This window comes from Lepeophtheirus salmonis, chromosome 4, assembly GCF_016086655.4.
Source record: "Lepeophtheirus salmonis chromosome 4, UVic_Lsal_1.4, whole genome shotgun sequence".
Classification (NCBI taxonomy): domain Eukaryota; kingdom Metazoa; phylum Arthropoda; class Copepoda; order Siphonostomatoida; family Caligidae; genus Lepeophtheirus; species Lepeophtheirus salmonis.
Window position 1 is genome coordinate 5,164,965 of NC_052134.2, and position 23,741 is coordinate 5,188,705.

Here is a 23,741-nt window from a genome sequence, read left to right on the forward strand (position 1 = left end):
ATGGCGGTAATCCACTTATATTGCATTGTTTGGTCAGCTTGATCATATAGATTATCTACTTTTTCACTCTTATTAGGGTTCTGAACGTTGATTGGTTGAATTCAAAGCTATAAAATACATATGTTGCTTTTTATGATATCACAGATGACGTCTCATTATTATTTTTTGACATGACGTATCTTATTTTTTCTTCCCTTTGCAGAACTTACATTGTTTATTGTGTAAAAAGGGAGAATTCACGACGTCCCTAGTATACAAAAAAGTAGAAATAATTCCCGGAGTGTTCGTTCCGATCCGCCCTGGTATATATTTTATTATTTTTATGAAAAAGTTTTGCTTATTATATAGAAATAAAAATGAATAGCTTTGCTTTATTTAAAATATTAATAAGCATTATAATAATACAATATGGAATAAACTACTCTGTAGAATTATAATGTATTATTATGAGTTACATATACGTATTTCTTAATACAAATTGTAGATAAATAATATAAGAAGGATAGTCTGAAAGAACTTAAGAGATGAATAGCAGTTGGTATGATTGACTTATTTGGCTAACTACCTGATGATTTTGTTTCTTTTTTCTTTTTGGAAGAATGGTTGTGTAATACAATAAAGGTAACGACGTGTCTTTAATTTGAACGGAAGGAATTTCAACTTATTTCTAAATAAACACAACTCTAGATTGGTTTTCATACTCATCAAGTATTTGGAAGGGATCCTTCAAAATGCTATGATATCAAGGACTTGAATTCTATTGTCTTTTCTCTAATTAAGCCCATATGATAAAGTAGCCATCAATAATTTATGATGATAAGTAATATTTATAGGTATTTTATATATATGTACAAACGTGTACCTAATTGATCAAATCCAGGATATAAATTCGTAGATATTATACACAAAGGATTCCTATCTTTAAAGAAAATATAAAATTAGGAAATTCCGCTCTTTCCAATATAATAATTTCCAAAAAGATTTTTTTTATTTATATTTGGATTGAAGACAAGTATAGGTATAATCAATCAAATCCAATTTTCTATTGATATATATAATTATTAGAAGAAGAAAAACAAATCTCCATTCTAACAATTTTTTAAAGAAATTATCCATGTCTGGATATATTTTTGCATCAAAGAGATGAGATGAAGGACGAGACTAGGTAATATACCTATGTAAGCTTCATTAATATATTTTATTTTAGAAAATATTTGTAATAATTTGCAAAAATGTTTTTTTTTCCTAACTCATTGGCTTAGGTATGTGCACTATGTATAGTAGCTGTTAGTAGTGTTGGATTCAAGTCCGGTTGAGTTTAAATTTCGAATTCTGCATCAACTCGCATTCGATTTAGGACAATATATCAAATTTTGAGTTCGAGTTTTTGAGAATTTCTACATCATATATAATTAATGGAGTTGTTTTTCTTTGACAATATTGAAAATTGATTTAATCTGTATTTACTATCTTTTGAGTGATATGATAAATTTGACTAATTATTGCTCAAATGTTTCTAGTTTCATCTCATTATTCAATTCAAGTTAAGTCGAATTTCATACAGAATATTTCGGGTGAACATTCAAGTAATGGTCAGAAAATGGTCGACTTTAACAAAATAGATTTTTTACGAGTTTAATCAACACTAATTATAGTACTTACTAGGGATGTTCCAATTCTGTATCAAAAAATGGCAAAAAGATACTTACTCAAAAAACTTTTACAATACTTTATTTTACATTTTATACTTAATTTTGTGGGATTCATGCACCAAAGTTCCTCCCCTTAAATCACACGTAAAATGTAGAGAAATATAGTAGTTTTAAGATTAGAAAAGGAAAACTGGTGTGTGTTATCGTTCTTTTTAGTTTATTTTTTAGTCGTGGCATTATATATCTTTCATTAAAAATATTTCTCACTTACCTTTGGTATATTTATAAGAACACATAATTAAATATAAATATTTATATATACATGTACAACTAAAAAAAAGTACCATCTCCTAATTTAACATGTCGTGAACTTTCTTTAATACCCTTCCTACTTGAGTACGTACCTTGTACATAGTCCTTATATTTTGTTTATAGATAAGATGACAATATTTTATTTAGTTGATTTAAAGAGGCATAATGTTGTTTTCAGGCTTGGAAAATAATTTAAAAAGCTTATGAACAAATGTTTATTAGAACTAGAGCAAAAATTAGCACTTTTATCGTCGATCCGTTTTGTCGGCGGCCGAAGTCTGCAATACTAGGTTACATATATCTTCTTGAGCTATATACAAAGATGGGCACATTATTAGTGCATAATGTAGGAGCAGAGGAAAGAGATACGAAACTCACTCTCGCGTGGCTTGACACCCACGGCCATATATAAGCCGGTGGGGTACAGCTAAATTATTGGGTGAATGCAAGAAAACTGATTTTTTCAAGGAATACATAAGTAAGGTAAAGCTCTGCCTAAAGAATATCCACATAACACGTTTTTCGTCGTTGGATAAAAAGTATAAGATGTCTTGGTGTTCTATGGGCCGACTTCTGAAAAAGATATTGGAGCAAAGTTAAGAGAGAAGATCCTAAACAACTGGTGAGCTTTGTAGTCAAAGAGAAGTGCATGGAGATAGGGGAAAAAGATCTTCTACTCACTCGCGAGCAAAACCTCTCCAAAAATGTTGCTGTTGAGGGATGAAAATATATTCTCTCTTGTCTGCCACCCAGCCATTGACTCCAATTTCAGCCTCAAGAGCACAATGGATGCCCCAGCATAAAATCCAAGTTTATGACCAAGAATACTCCCGGAGTGATGGTTTGGGGCGTCATTTCCAGCAATGTCAAGCTCTTCCCTGCTACACTACACTGTTAACTTTTCGGAACATTAACTACTCAACATTGTACACAGCTCATATCACAAAGCAGACCAAATTTCCTACTAAACATAATGATTAACGACGCATGTTAATCTTGGCTCATGCTCCTATAATTTTGGGAGACTTTGATCTAACATTTGCCTAAAAATGTACATTTTAGTTTATTGTCAGCTGTCTATTTTTCACTTCCCCCTTTTATAAAAGTTCAGAACTTGACTGGTTGAATTTCAAATTAACTCTTTTTAAGGTGTTCCCTACAATTAATTAAAAGGTTGGCAACAGTTTTTGTGCTTCTTTCCTGTTTCTTTTAGAAAAAGTACGAGATACAATAAAGGTAACGACGTTCTGTGCTGGTGATAGTATATATAAATTGTACCCATACATGATGGTACAGCATAGTCTTAAATATATAATTGTCCTCTTTTTGAGCTTATCAAAGTGAGGAAATATTATCTTCTGTTTTCTAAAAACAAAGTTAATTAGTAATTATTTCATAGTAACTGAAATAATTATTAATTAACTTCTGTCGAAAAGAATCACCACCCATTTGAGTCGTGAGAGAAACCACATTTAAAAAAAAAAAAGAAGAAAACATTTAAAACTCCCTGATGTATGAAATCCAATTTTTTCACTTTCCCACCAAAAAAATGATAATAATAATAAACAAAAACTAAAGATCTTGTCTATTGACATGAATGCTCAAATTGATGATATTATTTGATTTAATGCTTGAATAAAGCATTTGTTTCTCATAAGCTTAAACTATGTAGAGTTGTTGCAAAAACCAAGAGTCTTATGAAAAGGTTTATCCCTTCTTCTCTAATATATTAGGGATGTACCGCTTAATACATTTACCCGTGCATTCGTACCCAGAGCATCAATATAAACTATAACCTCTTATTATTTGCAACAACAGTTACCCTGTGGTTAATTATTTGTCGGCGGAAAAAATTTATAAACCGTTTCGGATCTGTATTACCTGATGAGTAGCCATTTTTCTCTGGCTATTTGTCATGTATCAATAATCTCATTGTATAAGCAAGAATGTCCTTTTTATAATAAAAAAACTAAGTTTAGAAATAAAAAAGAGGAAAAAATGTTATTGCAATTGACTCTTTTTTTTTTTATTATATAGTTGGTGTTCGTGGTGTTAACTTCTTCCTCTGAAGTAAGCATTCTCGCCTTTCTTTGGAATGAATTATTTTAAAATTGCATGATAAAATAAATATATGAATTTAAGTATAACTGGAATGGGCATTTGGTAGAGCACAAACCTCAACCTATTTTCATTTTTCATAAATTAAATGTTTTGCTATCTTAAGCATGGTTTTTAAACTGCATAAAAACATCAATTTGAGCTCTGTACCTCAATATGTTCCAAAGTTATGGTTGATTATGCATTATTAACATTTTGTGCTGCTTTGACCTTAACCCATCAAAGTTTAATGATCTCTTACTGTGACCATATATAATATTCGTATCGAGTTTGATCTATGTCGATCTTTAACATTTGGTGTATTCCTAGTGACTGACTAATAAACAAATAGATGCAAAAACATAACTTCATTAGCGTAGGTAATTATAATATTTTTCATTTAGTAATGTTATTACAGATGTAGAAGGTTCTTCTTTTTATAATTGTAATGCATTTTATCCCCCAAAGTAGTTGATAGTAACAAAGGGTCTGAATTCACAAATATCATACGTCTCCCTCCCGCCTTCTTCTCGTGTGCATTCTTTTTCTTTACAAAGATGACATCTCTTTGTATGAGTAGAGTAATGAATGAGCAAACTATAGGTGGGTTCCCTGAAGTGCTTACGCACAATAAAGCACGCATTTATTTTCCTTTTAATTATTATTATTATCCTTATGTTGTAATTCTTTAATTTTAAGAGAGGGAGAAATTATCCGTATTAAATGAGTGGGTAAGCACTTCAGTGAACTCACCTTTAGTCGGTCATAGTTTTTGACGTCATTATCTATCTTGGAAACTCCTTATAAAATGCTTATGATTACGTTACATTAATTATTAATGTCTTTCAAAGAGTGAGAGCCCAAGGTCCACTCCTCTGTTGCGGCGCCTGTATTCCCCATATATTCTTTGTAATAGTAATTTAGTCTGTACTTTTATTTATTGGCATCTTCTACTTATTGTATACTTGTGGCTGTATCCAACGATTGCTAGGAAATCTTTTAAAGCTATAATTCAATTTATTTTTTATAATATGAGGTGCTGAGCTTCATGGACTCTCGTTACTACATCGTTATTTTCATCCCTGAAACTAATATTTTCTACTAGTATGTGTAAAAAGAAAATAACCGAAAATTAACTTGGTCACCCCGACAATTTGAAGAATGTTTGGGAGGTGAGCCGCAAGCAGCTGTAAGATAAAGGAAATAAACATTAAACCAACTCCGTATCTGACAATGATATGGACAGAAAAAACTCCGATGTCAATTTGCAATTCCACTCCGAGTTCAACAAGGGGATACACAACAAATCTTCAGTGTAAATTTTCGTCTTTCACACAACAGTGATGATTTTAGACTTTCATATTCATTGTTCAATAATAAAAGAATAATTGTAGCAGCTTTGCTAATTAATATATATATATATATATATATACTCAAGTATAAAAAGCTGGGCCTCTTCCATTATAATATTATTTCCAACTATTATTATTTTTTGGATGAAATAGAAACGAAGTTCCAAGATATTAAGCACACATTCAAAAATGAGTCATCCGAGAACATACAAACAGACAAACCTTTTTGATATAAATTAAGGCTATATTGTCACAAATTACTCGCAGGCAATGCATTAATGCCGCTCAAGAAATAACGAGCGCGCTCCTTCTCATTCGGCCGCTTTTTTTTGTTTTTCTAATTTTTTATATCACATTTTCTTTTAAATTTAAATGTGCGAAAAACTATTTTTGCTCGCAAGTATTAGCATACTAAAATCCCCGAAACCTATCCATAGTTTGTATATGTATAATTATAGTTGATAATATTGTAGAGAAAAACGCATGCGAGGAGGAGGGGGGAAAAAAGTCATATGGTATCATTGTTTAAAATACTGATGTGATTATCATCTGCCTGCTTTATTATGATTTTTGAGGGTATAACTAATATATTTATTAGCAAAATGTTTAATGAGGATATACTACGTATAATTGACTTCGACGTTTTTTATCCGTTACAGTAGATTTGAAAACGTCACACTCCATGAAATTGTAATTCATTATGAACCTTATTCTCAGAATAATAGCTAATGAAACGACAAAGTAGAGTATTTGAAATATATTTGAAGCTCAAAGTTTAAAAAAGAAGGCTTTAATTAAATATAATCTACATGCTAAAAAATAAACCATTAAACATTTAAGTTAAATATACAAAATTAAACAATTAAAATCATATAACTATTAATAATAATAAATTATAAATACAGAATATTGAAATAATAGATTGATCCAGATAATTTTTTCTTGTTCTAACATCGGAATTCTGTTAAATATGTCATAACTTAAGGTTGCAATACACAAGCGAGACGTGGAGTTTAATCAAAAAGATAATCACCCCTCTTCTTCATGTGGAAGTTGCTATATACAATTGTGCACAGGATAGATATATCTCTATCGATGAGATCTAACTAATTATTAATAATAAAGTAAATGTCAAAATCATAAAATTATACAATAAATATACTAATAAAAAAATTTTATAAATAAATTCATCGTACAGATTTAGAGCAAAAGCTAATTATGTAGTAATGTCCGGCGATATTACTCCCAATTAAGAGCATCAAAAAAGATTTTTCCCCGTTATTTAGGTATGCTTATATAACAACATACTATTATCATGATGGATATACACAATTGTTAATTATAATGTAACACCCAATGTAACTACCCTCGTTGTTGTGACCATTTAAACAGTTGTTTATGCCTTTTATGAGTTTTCTGAACACCATTTCTTGGAGCCCATCAACCATAGCTAAGCCTTTAGTGATAAAAAAGTAATATTTATTGACTATGTAATATTGGAAAACCTAATTATCATACCCAAGTCTTAAAGCGAAGTAAGTAGTCTCAGACAAACTAGTTGCAAACCATCCAATGCTACTACCCCCGTTGTTGTGACCATTTAAGCAGTTGTTTTTGCCCTTTAATGAGTTGTGTATCATAATTCTTGATATGTTTAGCTAAAATAGAATCATATTTTATGGTTAGATTTAAAAAAAAATTGAATACTTACTGTGAGATAGTACAAAATTCAGAGTTCCATTTCGATATTCGTAAATACTTTTTACTGATAACTTGATCATCATTTGGTGTGGATGACTCAAAACATTTTTATATATATTTCTATAAATGACATCAGTACCAACATCCTCCATTAATTTAATGATGGTTCCTCGGGAACCAATATGTTTACCCTTGTATTTCTCCATAAATTTTTTGAACGTAGATGATTAGCAATGGATAAGGTTATATTACATGCAATAAGCATCGTTGTGAGATCAAAGTTAAAGTCTGACTTGATGTATTCATCGTCAAATTGATTTTATAGATGAATATCCATACTCTTGTTATGAGATGAGGATAATGAGTGGCGTGTAATTCTAAACAGGGGACTAAAGGCATATTTATATCGACAAATCCGACAAACCATCTGTTTCTCATCCGGTAAGTATTTTCCAAATTCCTGGGCCTCCATTTTCATAAATCCAGACAGAAGGCGACGTCATTTTGGGGATTTTATTCAGTTCTCTATCGACTATCACCATCTCATATTATATTAATATTGAATAATAAAGGCGGGAATGATAACGTTCATGATTGATAGAAGAAGATGTATATTATTTAATCAATGATGCCATAAGTAATTCTTCTTTTCTCCTCGCACGCTTTTCCATTCTTACCAAAATTATCACCCTTATGTATAATCCATGATCCTAAATAAGAAGCAGGGAACTATCATTTGTATTCACCGTGTATACCTATGCAGTACAAGTTTATATGAAACTCGTTTTGAATAGAATAATTTATTTAGCTTTCTGTTTATAACTTATGTGCATAAATATGTATGTGGACAATCTTTTTCAAAAATCATATTTTATGTTTATTTGTCTTCACACTGCAGATTGATTTTATTTTATTTAATGGATTATCTGATTAAGTCTCAAAAAATATTATGTCGATGATTGAATCAGGGCACATTGTGGAACAACTGGATTCATGGACAGTTACATTTTTGTTTTGTTCATTAAACAGTCTTGAATACACGTTAAATAGATAGCGAATTGACTACTAAATAAATGACATCATACATGATCCGCCAATATAGAAAATATATTGAACAAAAATGAATATAATAAAGTATCTTCACTGACGTCTTAAATTACATCATAATTGAAGGAGAGGCTATTTAGGAGACTCAAAGCTAACATTTTTACTTTATTAATTTCCAAAAAACCTTGATAAATTTCATCAAATGGCTAAATAAATAAATAAAATACTTGAAAGTTGCATGATGATGTCTACAGTGATATTTGAATTAAATGCACTAAAAATCGTAAAAATGACTATATTTGTACACTATTATTTTTTTTATTATTAATTTGGGACGAAAAAGTAGGATACTTAAAAAAAAGTTACATTACAAAAGTTAATTTGTATCTACAACACGGAAATAAGACTGAATGCCCATGTAATAACATAAAATCTAGGCAATAGAGAGATACAATTTTGATAGACAGTAAGGCTTAAGTCCTTCTATTAGTTGGTACCTCTTTGCCATTCAATAGTTCACTATTTACCTTATTATTAATGGAAAAGAGTTTTTTTGTTAGAACATTTGGTTGTTTAGGCTCCCAAAATGATCTACATCAAAATTGTGACGTCACATGACAACGCTCTATATGACAGAAAATAACTGATAACTTCCCTTTTTTATTTTCTTTATAAAAAGCCAAATATAATATTGATCCGTTATGGCAAGACCCGGCATAAATCACTGCAGTCAGTGAGAAAAATGAGAAGATTATAACTAATAACTGCAATAACTAATGCTTGCAATAATCATGGTCTTTATACCGTGACCCCTGTTATGAGGGCATTCCTCAATTTTACCTCAATGATGATTTATTAATACTCTTGAATGTCCCCCTCCATCCCGTTTTAAACATCCCAAGTACTTCATACTCAAATTTATGGGATGGGCTGATATACTCGTATTTACCCCGGGATATTAGCAAAATCCTTAATTTGATTTACGGTACTTAATTGGAACTTTTAATATGTGACTGAGTGACCCTTAAGTGCAATTTGCGGCGACTTCGAAAGATTAATCAGAATAATTGATTGATCGAAATAATTATTGAGAAAAATCATCCTACTTATTTTTGTGTTGACTTGCCACATAATAATCTAACTTTCAATAATTTCCTAGATGGCAAAACCTACCTAAATAGTATGTACTAAATACTAATTCTATGGTAGATAAATGATTTATTTCAAAGAGCTTTTTGCACTTTGATGGACTCAATATGGTGAGTCACTATTGTCTTTATAACCATTTATATTCCTAATAAATTACTACACAAGTGTATATGTAGGCATACGTATGCACTTTATAGGTACATTTGTAATTAAATTAATATCGTTGACTCATCCCGAAAACATACTACCTGTCAATGCATTAAAAAATGAGTTTAAAAACTTAATTTTTTTAGCAACTATTTGAAATATTTTTCCATATTTCAGAAGCAACAACAGCATAACTGTAATGTGTTATGATTATATTTATTTTCAAAACTATGCTATGTGGCTCTTATAATAATATCTGCAAGGCAGAATTGCATTTCTTCAGAGAAATTGTTCCTATTTTACACTTACTATTAGGTGAAGAGGTCTTTAATCAATATGTTTAGATTTTAATGAATATGATTATAAAAATATTTTACTTAAATAGCTACATGTACCACTATACAAGGGTGGTATGAAAACGGAAAAGTCTCTAACCTCAATGTGAAGATGGAGCACTCGTAAAAAAATCTAGTCACATCTATCTAACTACTGTTGACAGACACTTACCAACATTTCCGCCATTTTGGACGTCCAGTTGTTAGGTAGCTGTCGTTTGAGTGAGTTGATATAAGTATTTTTTGTGAAAATGGGCAAAGTCGAGTATCGTCCTGTCATAAAATATTCTTTTTTTCAAAATATAAACTTTAAATATATTTAAACAAAATGCTAACCTACAAAGGCCTTTTGTGTCAAAATTTGACGCATCTAAGTCAAGTCTGAGTAATTGGCCCAAAAACAGTAAGTGTTTCGTGAACAAAAACGTACAGTTCTATATGGACAGGTTACAGAGATAGAAACATCGCTGGGACAAGTTTTTAGAGTTATAAGAAGACTCTGTTGAGAAATAAAACGTATTCTATCTTTGTTAGGTCATAAACTTTTCAGACCGTCTTAATACTAAAAAAAATTCAGTAATTATCTTAGTTTAGTTAAATAGTTACATCTCCTTGAAATATAAACTTCATTAAACAATCCAGACCCCATAAACCAGTTTAGCCCTTAATTTTAGATATTTTGTCTGCAAAAATGGGATGTGTATTTACCTATTTAGGAATGATGATAAATCACTAATTAATTATCTTCCTCGTCGCCGAAAGGGTAGGCTCAAAAAGGCACCAGCCACACTAGTGACACGAGAAGGAGGATGAGGGATTCCTAAAGGGGAACCACGGGAATACCGAATCAAGGATTTATGATCAATAAATGAATGTCTTAATACTTCAGATTCCCATCTAGAACTGATTAGAGATACTTTATTCCTACTTAATATTCACAATGTACATACAGGGAGCAAGTAAAGAAGTAAAAATTAGAACGACTACTTAAGTAATAAAATATATAGCAAAATGTACCATCTGGTAAATGAATTTGGTAGTAATAACAGGCATAAATAATTAAAAAAACTTTCAATCTTTTGACTAGTTTATATTAATGATGATATTAAAATTTGAATTTTGTAGCTTAAATATAGATTATTAAATATCTATGTTGAAGCATTTGTGCAGATAATATGTTTTCACGCTGGGTCAATTATACATGTATACCTTTAATTACTTTTATGGTTTAACAATTGATAACATGCTAAGATAGTGGTATTTGTTATTTTGCTATATGTCCACTTTTTACATCCTGTACACTCATGAAATATCTTATTTCTTCACTTATCAGTTCATTTGTCCTCATTTTTGGAAATAATAATATGATCAGTTAGTGACAGTTGAAGTTCGATTTATCCTATGACAATCTTCCATAACAATCATTCTCTTCCAAGGTGGAAAATACTCAATCAACTGCGAATATATTCAATTCACTGTTAATCTAACTCGTCGTTAACGTTATTACATCTCGCAACCTTTTCTTCAAAAAGAAAAAAGACAATAATCAGTTAATATGAATTCTTATCACTCTAGGGAACTATTATTAAATAGTGACTCAGAACTCTTAACAACTTAATACGAGCTAATTCAAATTCAAACAATTAACGTTCAAAAAAATGATGAGCAGAAAATGAGCACAAATATCGACAGTTTACAACAAGAGCGTAAATTTTTGTGGTAGTGAGATAACGGCGTACTAGTTCAGAAAGATCCCTCGTGGGAACTTTGTTTACATAATTATGTATATTATTGTTTGTAAGAAAACAGATTTTCTAATTAATGGCAGTTAATATTTAATTATTCCTATATTAGTATGTAATACTAATCTTGAAATATATTCGTTGTTTAACATTTTTTACTCAATGATCCAGTTCCTTTTCCAACTTTTCAAGGGGTAAAGGAGGATCCTGGATAAGGAATTGGACCAAAGACCTATTTATCTCAAACTATGGTAGAAGTTTTCATTTTAAGACAATTTCACATATAAAGTAAACACTTTCTATGTGAAAAGAATACAATGTTAGCTTGTAGCACTGACACACACATTGTGTCTCAAACAGCATAAAATTAATATTGTTCCATATATCCTCGGCGTCAATTATATGAATACTTATTCTTTATAAGTAATATACTTTCCCTATTGGTTAAAGAGTGAACCACTAACATCCCAAATTAATTTCATAAAATTTATACACATATCACGACGTCACCTCACATACAAAAGCTTACTCTATTTTTTCTGGTCACAATTTTTCCAGAAACCCCCCCCCCCTGCTATCTGCCTGTTGAACGTTGATTGGTGGAATTCAACAATGATTAAATATAATGTTACTGATTTTGGGCCTTTTCAAGTAGAAGCATTCAAGCTAAGGGCATAATAAAAGTTGTATTAAATGAAGTTGATGTACTTTTATGCTTATATGTTTTGCAGACTTAAACTACAGTTTGTCTTGATGACCCAATGTTATGTCCTCCACCACTTGCAAAGATCCCAAAACTTTGTCTATCCCAACACCATTTATTTATCCTTGTTTTAGTCAAACTTGATAATGGAAGATACTAAATCTTTATTCATATATTTGATTCATATAATATCAATATTATTTTATTAGAAGTAGAGTAATAATAATTTGCAAGGTATAATTATATTTTTAGTATTATTGTTTACATTCAGACTAGGCCTTACTTTTAAAGAAAAAAATATATACATTAGGCCCTAGAAAAGTTTTTTATATATAAATGTGTTACCATTAGAGACAAATTGGCTACATTTGATGTATATAGTTTATATTGCCTATAGATGTATTCAAAGTCAATATCCAAATAGCCAAATCCCCCGGCCCCCCACCTTCCCTGCAAGAACTTCAATATATTGGTAGGATTTCTTATATATGTATTTATCTCATAGTAACCAACTCTTCAGATGATGTTGGATGAATGGCAATAACATTATCAAAATCCGCCTTAGTTGCACCCATTTTTACAGCTACAGAAAATCCTTGCAGCATTTCGTCACATCCCCGACCCATCATATGCAGCCCCACAACTTTTTCATCACCACCAGTGCAAACCAATTTCATCAAAGTCTTTTGTTTCCTTTCTGTTAGAGCATGGTACATAGGAGTGAAAACAGTTGAATATACTTTCACGTCCTCTCCGCTTTGAATACGAGCTTCCCTTTCAGTTAAGCCAATCGTTCCAATTGGAGGATGAGAAAATACGACCGTTGGAATATTATCATATTCCAATTTATAATCTGGCTTATTGTCAAAAATACGATGTGCCAGTTTTCTTCCGGCGGCAATAGCAACTAAAGATGATATTCAACAATATTTGAGGATGTCAAAAACTAAATTAATAAAAAAATAATTTAATTTACCTGGAGTGAGTTCCCATTTCCCGGTTACGTCCCCAACAGCATAAATATTGTTCACAGAAGTATTTTGAAAATCGTCCACAATAATATTCCCTCTGTTGTCCATTTTAATATCTATCAAAATTAAATAATCAATAACATTAATGTTTAAAACTATCATAGTTCAATTTACAAATGTGATTGAGTCCTATATTATGTGTACGAGATTGTCTTCCAATCGCCCATAAAAGAGTATCCACCTCGGAAATAACATTCCCTTCCTTGGTTTGAATGTTTAATTTACCATTTTCTTCAGTTACTTTTGATACCTAAATAGAATAATTGGAAAATAAAATTATCACCAAGAAATTATTTTTCAGTTCATCTGTATCATAACAGGGCTCTGTAATTATCATACTCTCGTGACACACATTGCATGTCTAAGCATTTTTAATGAAAATAGTTCAAAATATCTTATTTAAAGCCATTTTGTTTCAAATAAAAGCCATATATCCCCTTCATAGAGCCATCAAAACATCCCTTAAGGGGGGTTTAATGCTTAATCTAAAGTAAATAAATATTTTTGCTTGCATTATACGAATGACTTCTTGTCATAAAATCATACCGATTTCTAAAATTGAGAGCCCTACTATCTGTACATACATTAGAGTTGCAATGAAATTGAATTCCTGCCGTCTCCATTTCTTGAAATAAGTTTTCGCTTATTGAAGAGTCAAATGTGCTAAGAACTGTGCTCCTACGAATGATAATCGATACATTACATCCAAAGGATTTAAGAATTCCAGCTAACTCTACGGCAATATACCCTCCACCCACGATAACCACGTTCCTAACATAAGTTGTAAAGTTATTGCAGCTAACTAAATGTCTTACTACACTTACTTTGGAAGTGTTTCCAATTCAAAAAAACCATCACTTGTAATACCCAAATTTGCTCCTGGAATATCAGGCAACTTGGGTTCTCCTCCCACAGCAATTAAAATATGATTACCATAATACACATCATTGCCAACCCGTATTGTGTTCTTACCTATACATAAAATATATTGATATAATTAAGGGATTTATACTTTAACGATAGTATTAGTAATGAATTAATATAGTGAATATACATTAGACTGTTTTTTGGTTAATAATTTTTTCCCCTGTACAAATACATTTTCTTCTTGAAGGATCAAAAAACTGACCTGGGCAAAGGTTGAGGCCTCACAAGTCTTTTTTGATGTGGTACATGTATTTATAAAAAAATTTAAATATAATTTTTGAGTCAATATTGATTGTTTTAATATGAAAAAATATAGTGCCCCTTGTTTTTAATTTTTTAAGGGGTTTAAGATATGCATCTAATTTGCAATTTCCTTGATTTGTCAAAGATAATGTTCAAAATCAATTACCATAATTAAGTTTCAACCTTGCTATGTCTTTGAAAAACAAAACAAGATGCGCCATATTTTTAACTGATAAACCATGTACTAAAAAATATATAAGTATTTTTTTTACTCGTTCCATTTTTTTTTTTTTCAAATTAAATTACCTGTACCATACTAAAAATGACTTTAGATGCATAAAAAAATGTATTTGTACAGAAGGGAAAATATATTTAGCCAAATACATGCAAATCCATCATTCCATAGAAAATTGATATGTTTTTTTTCTTTTTTGCATTCAATTTGAAAAAAAATAGGTATCTCAAATAACCTATTATTAAGAAACGTAAAATTGAAATTTCAAATCTGGAACTCAATCTTATATCTAAGCCATTGGTTTTGGTTGATAAATAAATTATCATAATAACAATTTATGAGACTGAAGATTACAAATGAATTTGTTTAAAATCACAAGATTTTTATAACTTTATCAGCAATGAACCTCTAAAACCATTTTATAACACAAAATTGTATATATATATATATGAACTACTTAAACCTTTCATATCTCCCAAGCCCATATGTATATATAAATATATATATATGAGATATTGATTTGATCTTGTTTTGATAATTTTTTTAAATTAAAATTGAAGGATATAATGTTTGAGATATTAAGGTGAACCATACTTTTTCATAATAGACTAAAGAAAAAATATATATTATACACCCATCAAATGAGCGGTTTACGAACAACAAAGACGAAACATTAAGGTCCCCAAAGTGATTTTGGATCAAATTCATCATGGAAAGGAGCTCATAACTCAGAGCTGGATTGTGTTACAGATCTGAAATTTCATTTTTGCGTTTCCAAATTAAACATACCAAATGTTATTTAAATCGGATGAAAAAAGTTAAAAAAATAGTTTAGATTTTCTATGGAATGACCTAGATACATACGAGGGTCGTTTGAAAAGTATGTGTAAAGTCCAAGGAATGGCACTACTGGTGCGTATCGAGGTTATATTTAGTTATCAGCATCTCTTGGAAGAATACACACCAATTTTTAGTCAAATCGGTCAATTTCTTTCTGTTTGCCATTATTTTGAATCGAGGAATCGGTCGGAAAGATTATGGACTGTCTTATGGATTCGCAATAAATAATCCTTATTGACGATCTGGAAAAGGGTAAAACTATTACAAGTGCATATTATACATCGTTATTGGACCGTTTGATAACGGAGCTGCAAGAAAACTCCCTACAATTGGGCCACAAAAAAGTTATTTTCTATCACACCTCAGCAGTTGTGGAAGCAAAATTAATGGAAATAGGGCTCCAACTCGAGATGCTCCCAACCCTTGCAATCTCACGCACCTTTACTATTATGTCATCCATCGCCATATCATAAACTTTATCAACGATTTCTGGATTAGTAACCTCCACAGGGCATCCAGAACGTTCAACGTCACTTGTACCCATATGGCCACTTCGAAAATTTTGAAACCACTTATAAACTGTTCTAATCGAATGTGCAGAGTCCCCATAATGTTTATCAAGCTTCTTTTTAGTCTCCTGAGCCGTTTTTCCTTTAATAAAGTAATTTTTAATTAACATACGAAATTCTTTTTCGTACATTTTTTGAGAACAACTCAACTTCCTCAATTCAAACGAATGCCAAACAGAATTAAATAAATCGATCTGGATAAAAATTGGTGTGTGTTCTTTCAAGAAATGCTACCAACTAAGCATGACACAATTTTGAAAATATTGTCATCTCTCAGACTTTGCACGGACTTTTCAAACGACCCTCGTATGTATCTAGGTCATTCCATAAAAAATTTAACCCTTGTACCATACTCGTATTATATAAATATGTTAATGAGAAATAAATGAACCAATATATTGATTGATAAAGGAGGAGTATAACTAATTCATTACAAAAAAAAACAAGCTCTTACTTGTATGACCATTAAAAAACTAATCAAAACCATAAAAAAATACCTATGAATTTGCCTTCGCCTTGAATTAATTCAACCCCAGATTTTTTCAAATTGTTGTAATAAATGCCATTTAGTCGAGTAATGTATGCATCTCTTTTGCTCTTGATTTTACTGAGGGAAAAATCATCGTTATGCATACCATGCACATTATAGCAAAAATGTCTTTACTCACTTCCAATTAAATGGTGTTTTAAGCTCCACATCAAAACCATAGTCTTGGAAATCATGATCCAATTCTTCATTATGAAGTGCAGCAGCGTACATGATCTTTTTGGGAACACAACCAACATTGACCTGGATAAAGAAAGACACTGGTTATTATATATACTAGTCTCAGTCATCACACCCCTAGCCAGTGTTTGCGGGCAGGCTAGCCTCCCTCCTCCTCAGAACAAGTTTAAAACTCTTGGCACACCTAAAATGAATTTCAAACTCTGCCTACAACCATATCATGTAATGGGCCCAGTTAGTTGGTCCATGGGGAAAGTTGCCATTCAACTATTTATAGCAAGATTCACGAGCTGTGCTCCAACAATTTTCCGGAATACCCCCCTATTAGTGTTTTATTAGCTATTAGCTAAGCTCTTTGAAGGTGGTGAGTACACCCAATCTTGCGGTGTGAGCAGTCATGTGTCAGTGTTCATTTATTCAGTCCAGTCCAGTTTTAGGACAGGTCCTATTGAACCTTAGGGGCTGTCGATCTTTGGAATTTTTCCAAAAAATGTCGATGGTTTATTAAACTAAATAAGATATGTGAGATATGTATTAAGGGCATTGCACATATCTCGCAAAAGATATTGCTGTTTTCATTATTTGCAATATACAAACATATTATATTTGTACTTACTTATATCATTTGTTCAATTAAAGATAGTTGTGAATAATTCAAAATATTATTTCGTCAATGGATATCCATTACTTATGTGTTTTGAAGTAAATAATAGTTAATTATTATGTAAAGTCAACTGTCAAATTCAATAAAGGTAATGAAATTAGCTTGACTTGGACATCTATGATTTTATTTGTTGACAACTTGCTTTACTTTAAGGAATTGATTTACTTGCTTGGTGTATAGCAGAAGTGGAAATAAATCCTTACTCTGCAAGTCCATGTCGAGTCTCTTATCTTTGCTCAGGACTTCTAGTTCTTTGATATATTGATCGAGTCCTCACATTGTGAGAAAATTTGTTAAAAAAGGTCCGAAGTTCAAAAAAGTCTTGAGTCTTAGCTTTCGAGTCCAAGTAAGGTTGTAAGTCGTTGATTGTTAAATCAATTCGAAAGATAAAAAAAGAGGGTTGCGATAGGCTTGATACCGGAATTAAAAAATTTCATAAAAACTGTGATTGATGACTTCCACAAACCTTTTTTATATACAGGTAAACATATGTCTATTCGGCTTTTTAAATCTAATAACTACTCTTCATAAAAATAGGACAAATGGCTTTATGAACTTATGTAATGTCATTGTTGTAATTTCTCAGTTCTTATACCCTTTTTTAATGGGCATATTTGAGCCTACACTTACAGGTTTCTAGTATGTTAAGAGTTGCACAGAATATGACCTACCAGTATGCTAAAATAATGACATGATAAACCTAACAATGGGAAGAATGTTTGGGAGAAGAGCAGCATAGGGGGGATGAGGTTTTATTAAATTAGCTGCTCGCCCCTATGAGAGGCAGGGAATAAACACAAATCCCAATTTAAGGACATAGGAAGGAATTACTCCAATTTCGAGCATCAATTCTACTCCAACTAGGACTTAGACTTATACCTCCCCTACAAATCATCAGTGTTTATCTTTGTATTTCATGACAACCACACCAGGGATTACTAGTGGAAAATAAATTGTTACCATGTCACTTTTTGGTTTATTTTTTTTATCTTACCGGCAGTGATATTTTTTTCAACTCTAAATATACTATAAACCCGCAAGCGTAGACTCAAATACGCCCATTATATAAGTGGCAGAAGAATTAAAAAGAAAATTTCAGCTGAAAAATATATCAGCGAACCATTCCAAAACATGAAACTAGCGCCAACTTTTCCCTTTCTATGTTTATAAAGATACTACGACATTAGGAAAACACTTATAATTCATCGTTTCGGAACTTTATTCCTCCTTTTGAATAGTCAACCTCTAAAATGTCCCCAAGGCATAACGTACAAACTTCCCATAAAGAATAACAATTATACTTTAATTTCAATAATAGTGTAATAATGAGGCCTTGTGGATTGCGTAGTACAAATACGAGGCATTTAAATTTTTTCCTACATCCTTTTGGTTACATAACAATACAATCATATTGAAATATGGTTAAAAATAATAAAAGAATACTTACACAAGTGCCTCCTAAACGATTTCCTTCAATGAGTCCAACTTGAACCCCAAATTCCGCTGCACGACGAGCCGAAGCGATTCCTCCTGATCCTCCACCAAGAACGAGATATTTGAAACGTTTTTTGATTATGAGAGCCATTATTTTGGGAAAGATTGTTGGGAATTTGAAAATCCTTAGATTGTTCTTATCTGTAAAGGAACTTTATTGACTCTGCGTCTTAAGTTACTTTAATAAAATGATTGTTAAAAGTAATAAACTGATTCGTTGCCAAAGAATATATTGTAGGGCCTGCGTATTCTTTTTACAAACATCATGAAAGCATAATGGGTCTGGTCAGGGAATCAATCCTTCTTGAACATTCTTAGAAATATTATACCTTCAGACGGGTAGGATTTTTAAATGCGATTGTATCGTGTAAAAGTTAACCTTTCCTTCGTTTCTCGAGAATTTATGTATATGTTACCGGTAAAGTATGAAAATCCGGCATTATATATAATACATAGGTAATTTAAATAATGGCTGATGGTCTCAACCAAACTATATAATAATCGACATTTTATGCATTACCTAGGTATTATATATAATACCAGGGTCTCATGTTGGCAAAGTATATAATACATATAAGTTACAGACTGTAAATAAAAATACAAAGTCAAGCATAGTACATACGTAGTAGTACTCTCTGTGCATAAATTATTTCTTGTAATCAATAACATATTTCGATCACATACTTATCAAGCTGGCATGAACTAGAGCATTTGAGTTGGACAAAATTACTTTCAAATATAACAATAATTGCTCCAAATCTTAAAATCTAAACAGAACATTTATTGAAAAAAGTTTTTTTTTGTTCATCTTTTATACTCTGGTATTTAGCTTTAAATAATTCACCAACTTTAGAAATTATTATATCAACGGTAGCTGAGGACAACAATGTATAAATCAGAAGGTAACATTTGTGCTTGATTAGATTTAACAGCAATTCTGCCAAGTATTCAAATATTTTTGAATAACAATTGATATAATTCAGATTACTACTTGCAAATAATATTATATTAAGTGCACTGTGTCTTGAGGCAAGTTCAAGTCTTCTGTACGATTTGTTTCATATCAAATTCTTTGATATTATCTCATAAGATGCAGAAACAGAAAAAGTATTACAAAATTTTTATAAATGAGCGAACATTAGAACGATTTCATCGTTCTTCTGAAATGGCGAGTGTGCTTCAGCTCTTGCGTGTTAGTCAAATCAATGAGTGCATTTCACTAATGCTTTGGATCTAAATATATTCGAAGATGCAAGAAGGGGGGTGTTACCGCACAAATGGACGTTTTTATGTGGTCAACCTAAGTAATTCGGATACCCGACATTGCCCGGAGTAATTAGGGTCGGGCAAAAGAATATTTTCGCTTTAATAATATACTGGGTGGTCTATTGAAATCTGAACACTTACTAATTCAATAATTAATGATTGAAATTAATTCATATTTCGATATACTAAAGCATAAAAATTAGTTAAAAAACCTGAGCTCTCTAGCTTACGTACAATTGAACGTGATGGACGAATTTCAATTTGCGCACTCCAAGCAGTTGGACGTCTCTAGGACCACCATCTACGCCATCCGCAAGTAAAAAACCTTAGAGAAGAAGAAGAAATCTGTCAAAAAGGTCAAACTGGACCCAGAGGAATTTAAGAAAACAGCTCAGGTTAATCCCTTCTAGTCCAAGAGGCTGCAAGTAAAAGATCTTAAGGGTTTCACGCCAGTTTGTCCAGTGACCTATTAAAAAATTGAGTGGAAAGAGCTTTTTGGAGATAGAGAGAACAATTTTGACACCGGTAATGAAATACCCCCATCTTCTCCGTTGCAAGACTCTTTTAAACGAGTTTTTTGAGTTCTTTTGATCTCGTTTTCGACACTTTTGGCACCTCCCCCACACTCGTACCAACCCCTCTCCATGAACACAAAAGGAAGGCCTGCAATGTCCTTCATCGAAACACCCACGTCATTAATGTAGCTGCGCTTAGCGCCACTCAAAGCTACTCTCATTCAGCACTAGGACGCTATGACAGAAGACTACATCTGCAGCGGATTCCAGGTCTTTTCCGCATCCTGGAAGCCACCATTACCGCTAAGGGCTGCTACATAAATTAAGAAGAGAGCTCAGACACACTTCTATTTATGGTATTATTTTTGTTGAAATTCTAATGTAAATTAATAAATAATATCTTGTTGAAGTTTAAAGCTCAAAGTGTTCAGATTTTAATGGACCACTGGGTAGAAAATAGATAACTATCCAACAAATTATCAATATAACTCTCCGTTTTTTTAACACATTCACATGTAACTACTCATTACTTATATCAATTCATGAATTCTGTCGTCAAGAATGAAAGATTAATAATAATAGTTGTTTTTTTTTAAATAATATGTTGGGATGACTAAAGAGTACTATTAATCTTTAGAGCTCTTACTAATAAAAACAAACAAAATTACTTTTAACATACCAGCGTATATATATATAATTCAAATATTTAACATTTACTGATAATTCACATGAATTGCATTAATATACATAAGAGAGCAATAACAAAAACTAACAGAAACATGGCCCATGTACACGCCTGCAATTTTCAAAAAAGGGGATTTACAGAGAGGGAAAATCTCGCAAGAAGCGTGCACGTAAGTGTAGATGTGTTTTGGAAATCCCCGTAGAAATGCTGGATGTTTCAAACTTAAATTGGGAAAACTAATTTGACATCCTTTATATTTAATGAAGAAAAATTCTTAATCTTTCACCTAGTTGATTTTTTTAATTATACAATTTAATTGCAGGTATTTAAAAATGTCTTCTTTTGCACAATACTATATTCTGTAATTCATGAAAAGTACATTCAATTTTCTTTATGCTTAAGAAAGTTGTGTTGTTTTATTGACATATCATATTTTATTAGATCTCAGATTATACAGCAGGTTATAAGATAAATTTCGATGATAAATTGTTCATAACTTCCTTAATATTGAAGTTAAAAACATGATTTGGTATCAAAAGGTTTTTTTTACCATTATCTATTAGATATACCAGATTAAGAGGAAAAAAATAGAATTTTAAATTTTTGTATGATATTTTTTCTTATATTAAAAATATTTATATGATTCACATCACGGAACACTATATACAATGAACCCTTTATATACGTTCAATTCTATAGACACACGAGATTTCTTAGATCAAAATATTCTTACATGATTTACATCATGGAGTATTATATATAGAACACCCGGTAGTGACTCGTTTTCCTATATTCAAACATTCATACAGAGAAACTTTGCTTTATTAACATAGATAGAAAATTTCTCCCTATTTTGAACTTTCAAACGTAGTATTATAAAGAACATGCTTTAACTTCAACAGGCGAGATGATAAGATTTTCAGGAATTATTGCAAACTGGATTCTTCATGCAAGGGTCACTTCCATGACTCGTGCTGCTAATTTCTTACAACTTGGCCCACCAATAAAATCACAACCAAGCTTGTTGGTGGCAAAACGCTGGAAGAAACTTAATATAGAAGAAGAAGCAATCAATCCGAGGATAATACACTCAAACCCCTTTACAACATGGTCACAGAAGTAGTTTTGGTACAGGCTGGCAACATCCTCGATATACACCAACAAGTCTAATAAAACAGAACTTGGATGGTTTTTCTGTAAAGAAGCGGTAGAATCTTCGTTCCACCTATTTCATATCTTTGATCCCGTGAGACCTTTATTGTTGATGGTGGAGAATATAATTACCAACAGGTATAACATAACTCTAAGGGCGTCAGACTGGTTTATTGCTCTTACATTGAGAGGAGACCATGATTTTAAAGTCGAAGTAATAGTTGCTAAGACACCCACGATTGTTTACACTTGCAGATCAAAAAGGACTCTAAGGATAAGGATCTTCTAAGGCATTGTGGTAGCTGACTCAGGTCACGTAGTGACGTTACTGTTGCAGCAGTTCAGATAATTTCATTGAAGTGAAGCGCCTAATTGGGATATGTTAAGCAAAAATGGCATTATCTCGAGGTATAAAGCATGTTTGTGCCATGCCCTGCTGTCCCAATCCACGGGAAGCCCCGTATTTTGCATTTCCTCGGAAAATTTTGATGCTCCAGCGTCTTTTGATCTCAGTCTGCATGAGAAAAGATCCAATTAATATTAGGAATGCTAAGATTCGTAATAAGCATTTTACATCCAATGATTTTGAGCGGAATTTCCAGGCTGAGCTTCTTGACTAAAATGCCAGGAAGAAATTAAATAGGGATGCAGTCCCCTCACTCCATATTCCCTTTGCTTCTCCCAGTTCAGATCAACCCAAATCCTCAAGAGATATTGGTAAGTTAATTCGCCAAAGGAAAGAGCTTGTAAAACAACTATTGGAAGCAAGTAAGGTCCAGGAAACCAGTATGGACTCGGAAACAGACTGATAATGAAGGGCTCATGCAAATTTGTAGCAGGATCACTGAGTCCTGACAAGAGCCTTTGACCAAGATACAAAGCACTCATATTCACGTTTACAAATTAGAAAAAAGAATCCAGTATGAGGAAACAAATAGGGATTTGTATTGGGAGCGCAAATGCAAAAATAACTTTCTTTTTCGAAAAGGGAATTGTGTTGGTACAAAATCAAGTACAAATGACTAAACTCAAAGAAGTTCAAACAAAATTTAATAAGGTCTACCCATAAAAGAGTCACTCCAAAATCCAAGTAAGAAGAATTATAGATCCCTTCATGAATTTCAATCGAGGATACTGAAAGGAATATAAAAATATT

General features: G+C 31.7%; 1 protein-coding gene across 4 annotated transcripts; it reads right to left on the reverse strand.

The window, feature by feature from the left end:
- Positions 1–12,386: 12,386 nt before the first annotated feature.
- On the reverse strand, positions 12,387–21,462 carry LOC121116476 (glutathione reductase, mitochondrial). 4 transcript variants are annotated; one of them, XM_040710731.2, is made up of 9 exons: positions 21,428–21,462; positions 18,921–19,108; positions 16,751–16,872; positions 16,580–16,689; positions 14,093–14,240; positions 13,853–14,039; positions 13,383–13,518; positions 13,214–13,324; positions 12,387–13,144 (listed from the first exon to the last, which is right to left on the reverse strand). In XM_040710731.2, the coding sequence occupies exons 2-9, from the start codon at positions 19,056–19,058 to the stop codon at positions 12,732–12,734; spliced, it is 1,365 nt and encodes a 454-aa protein (XP_040566665.1). In that variant the 5' UTR covers positions 19,059–19,108; positions 21,428–21,462; the 3' UTR covers positions 12,387–12,731. The 4 variants fall into 4 exon arrangements, with proteins under 4 accessions (XP_040566665.1, XP_040566663.1, XP_040566664.1 ...); XM_040710729.2 differs by lacking the exon at positions 21,428–21,462 and adding an exon at positions 20,464–21,412; XM_040710730.2 differs by lacking the exon at positions 21,428–21,462 and adding an exon at positions 21,279–21,408.
- Between the last annotated feature and the right edge of the window lie 2,279 nt (positions 21,463–23,741).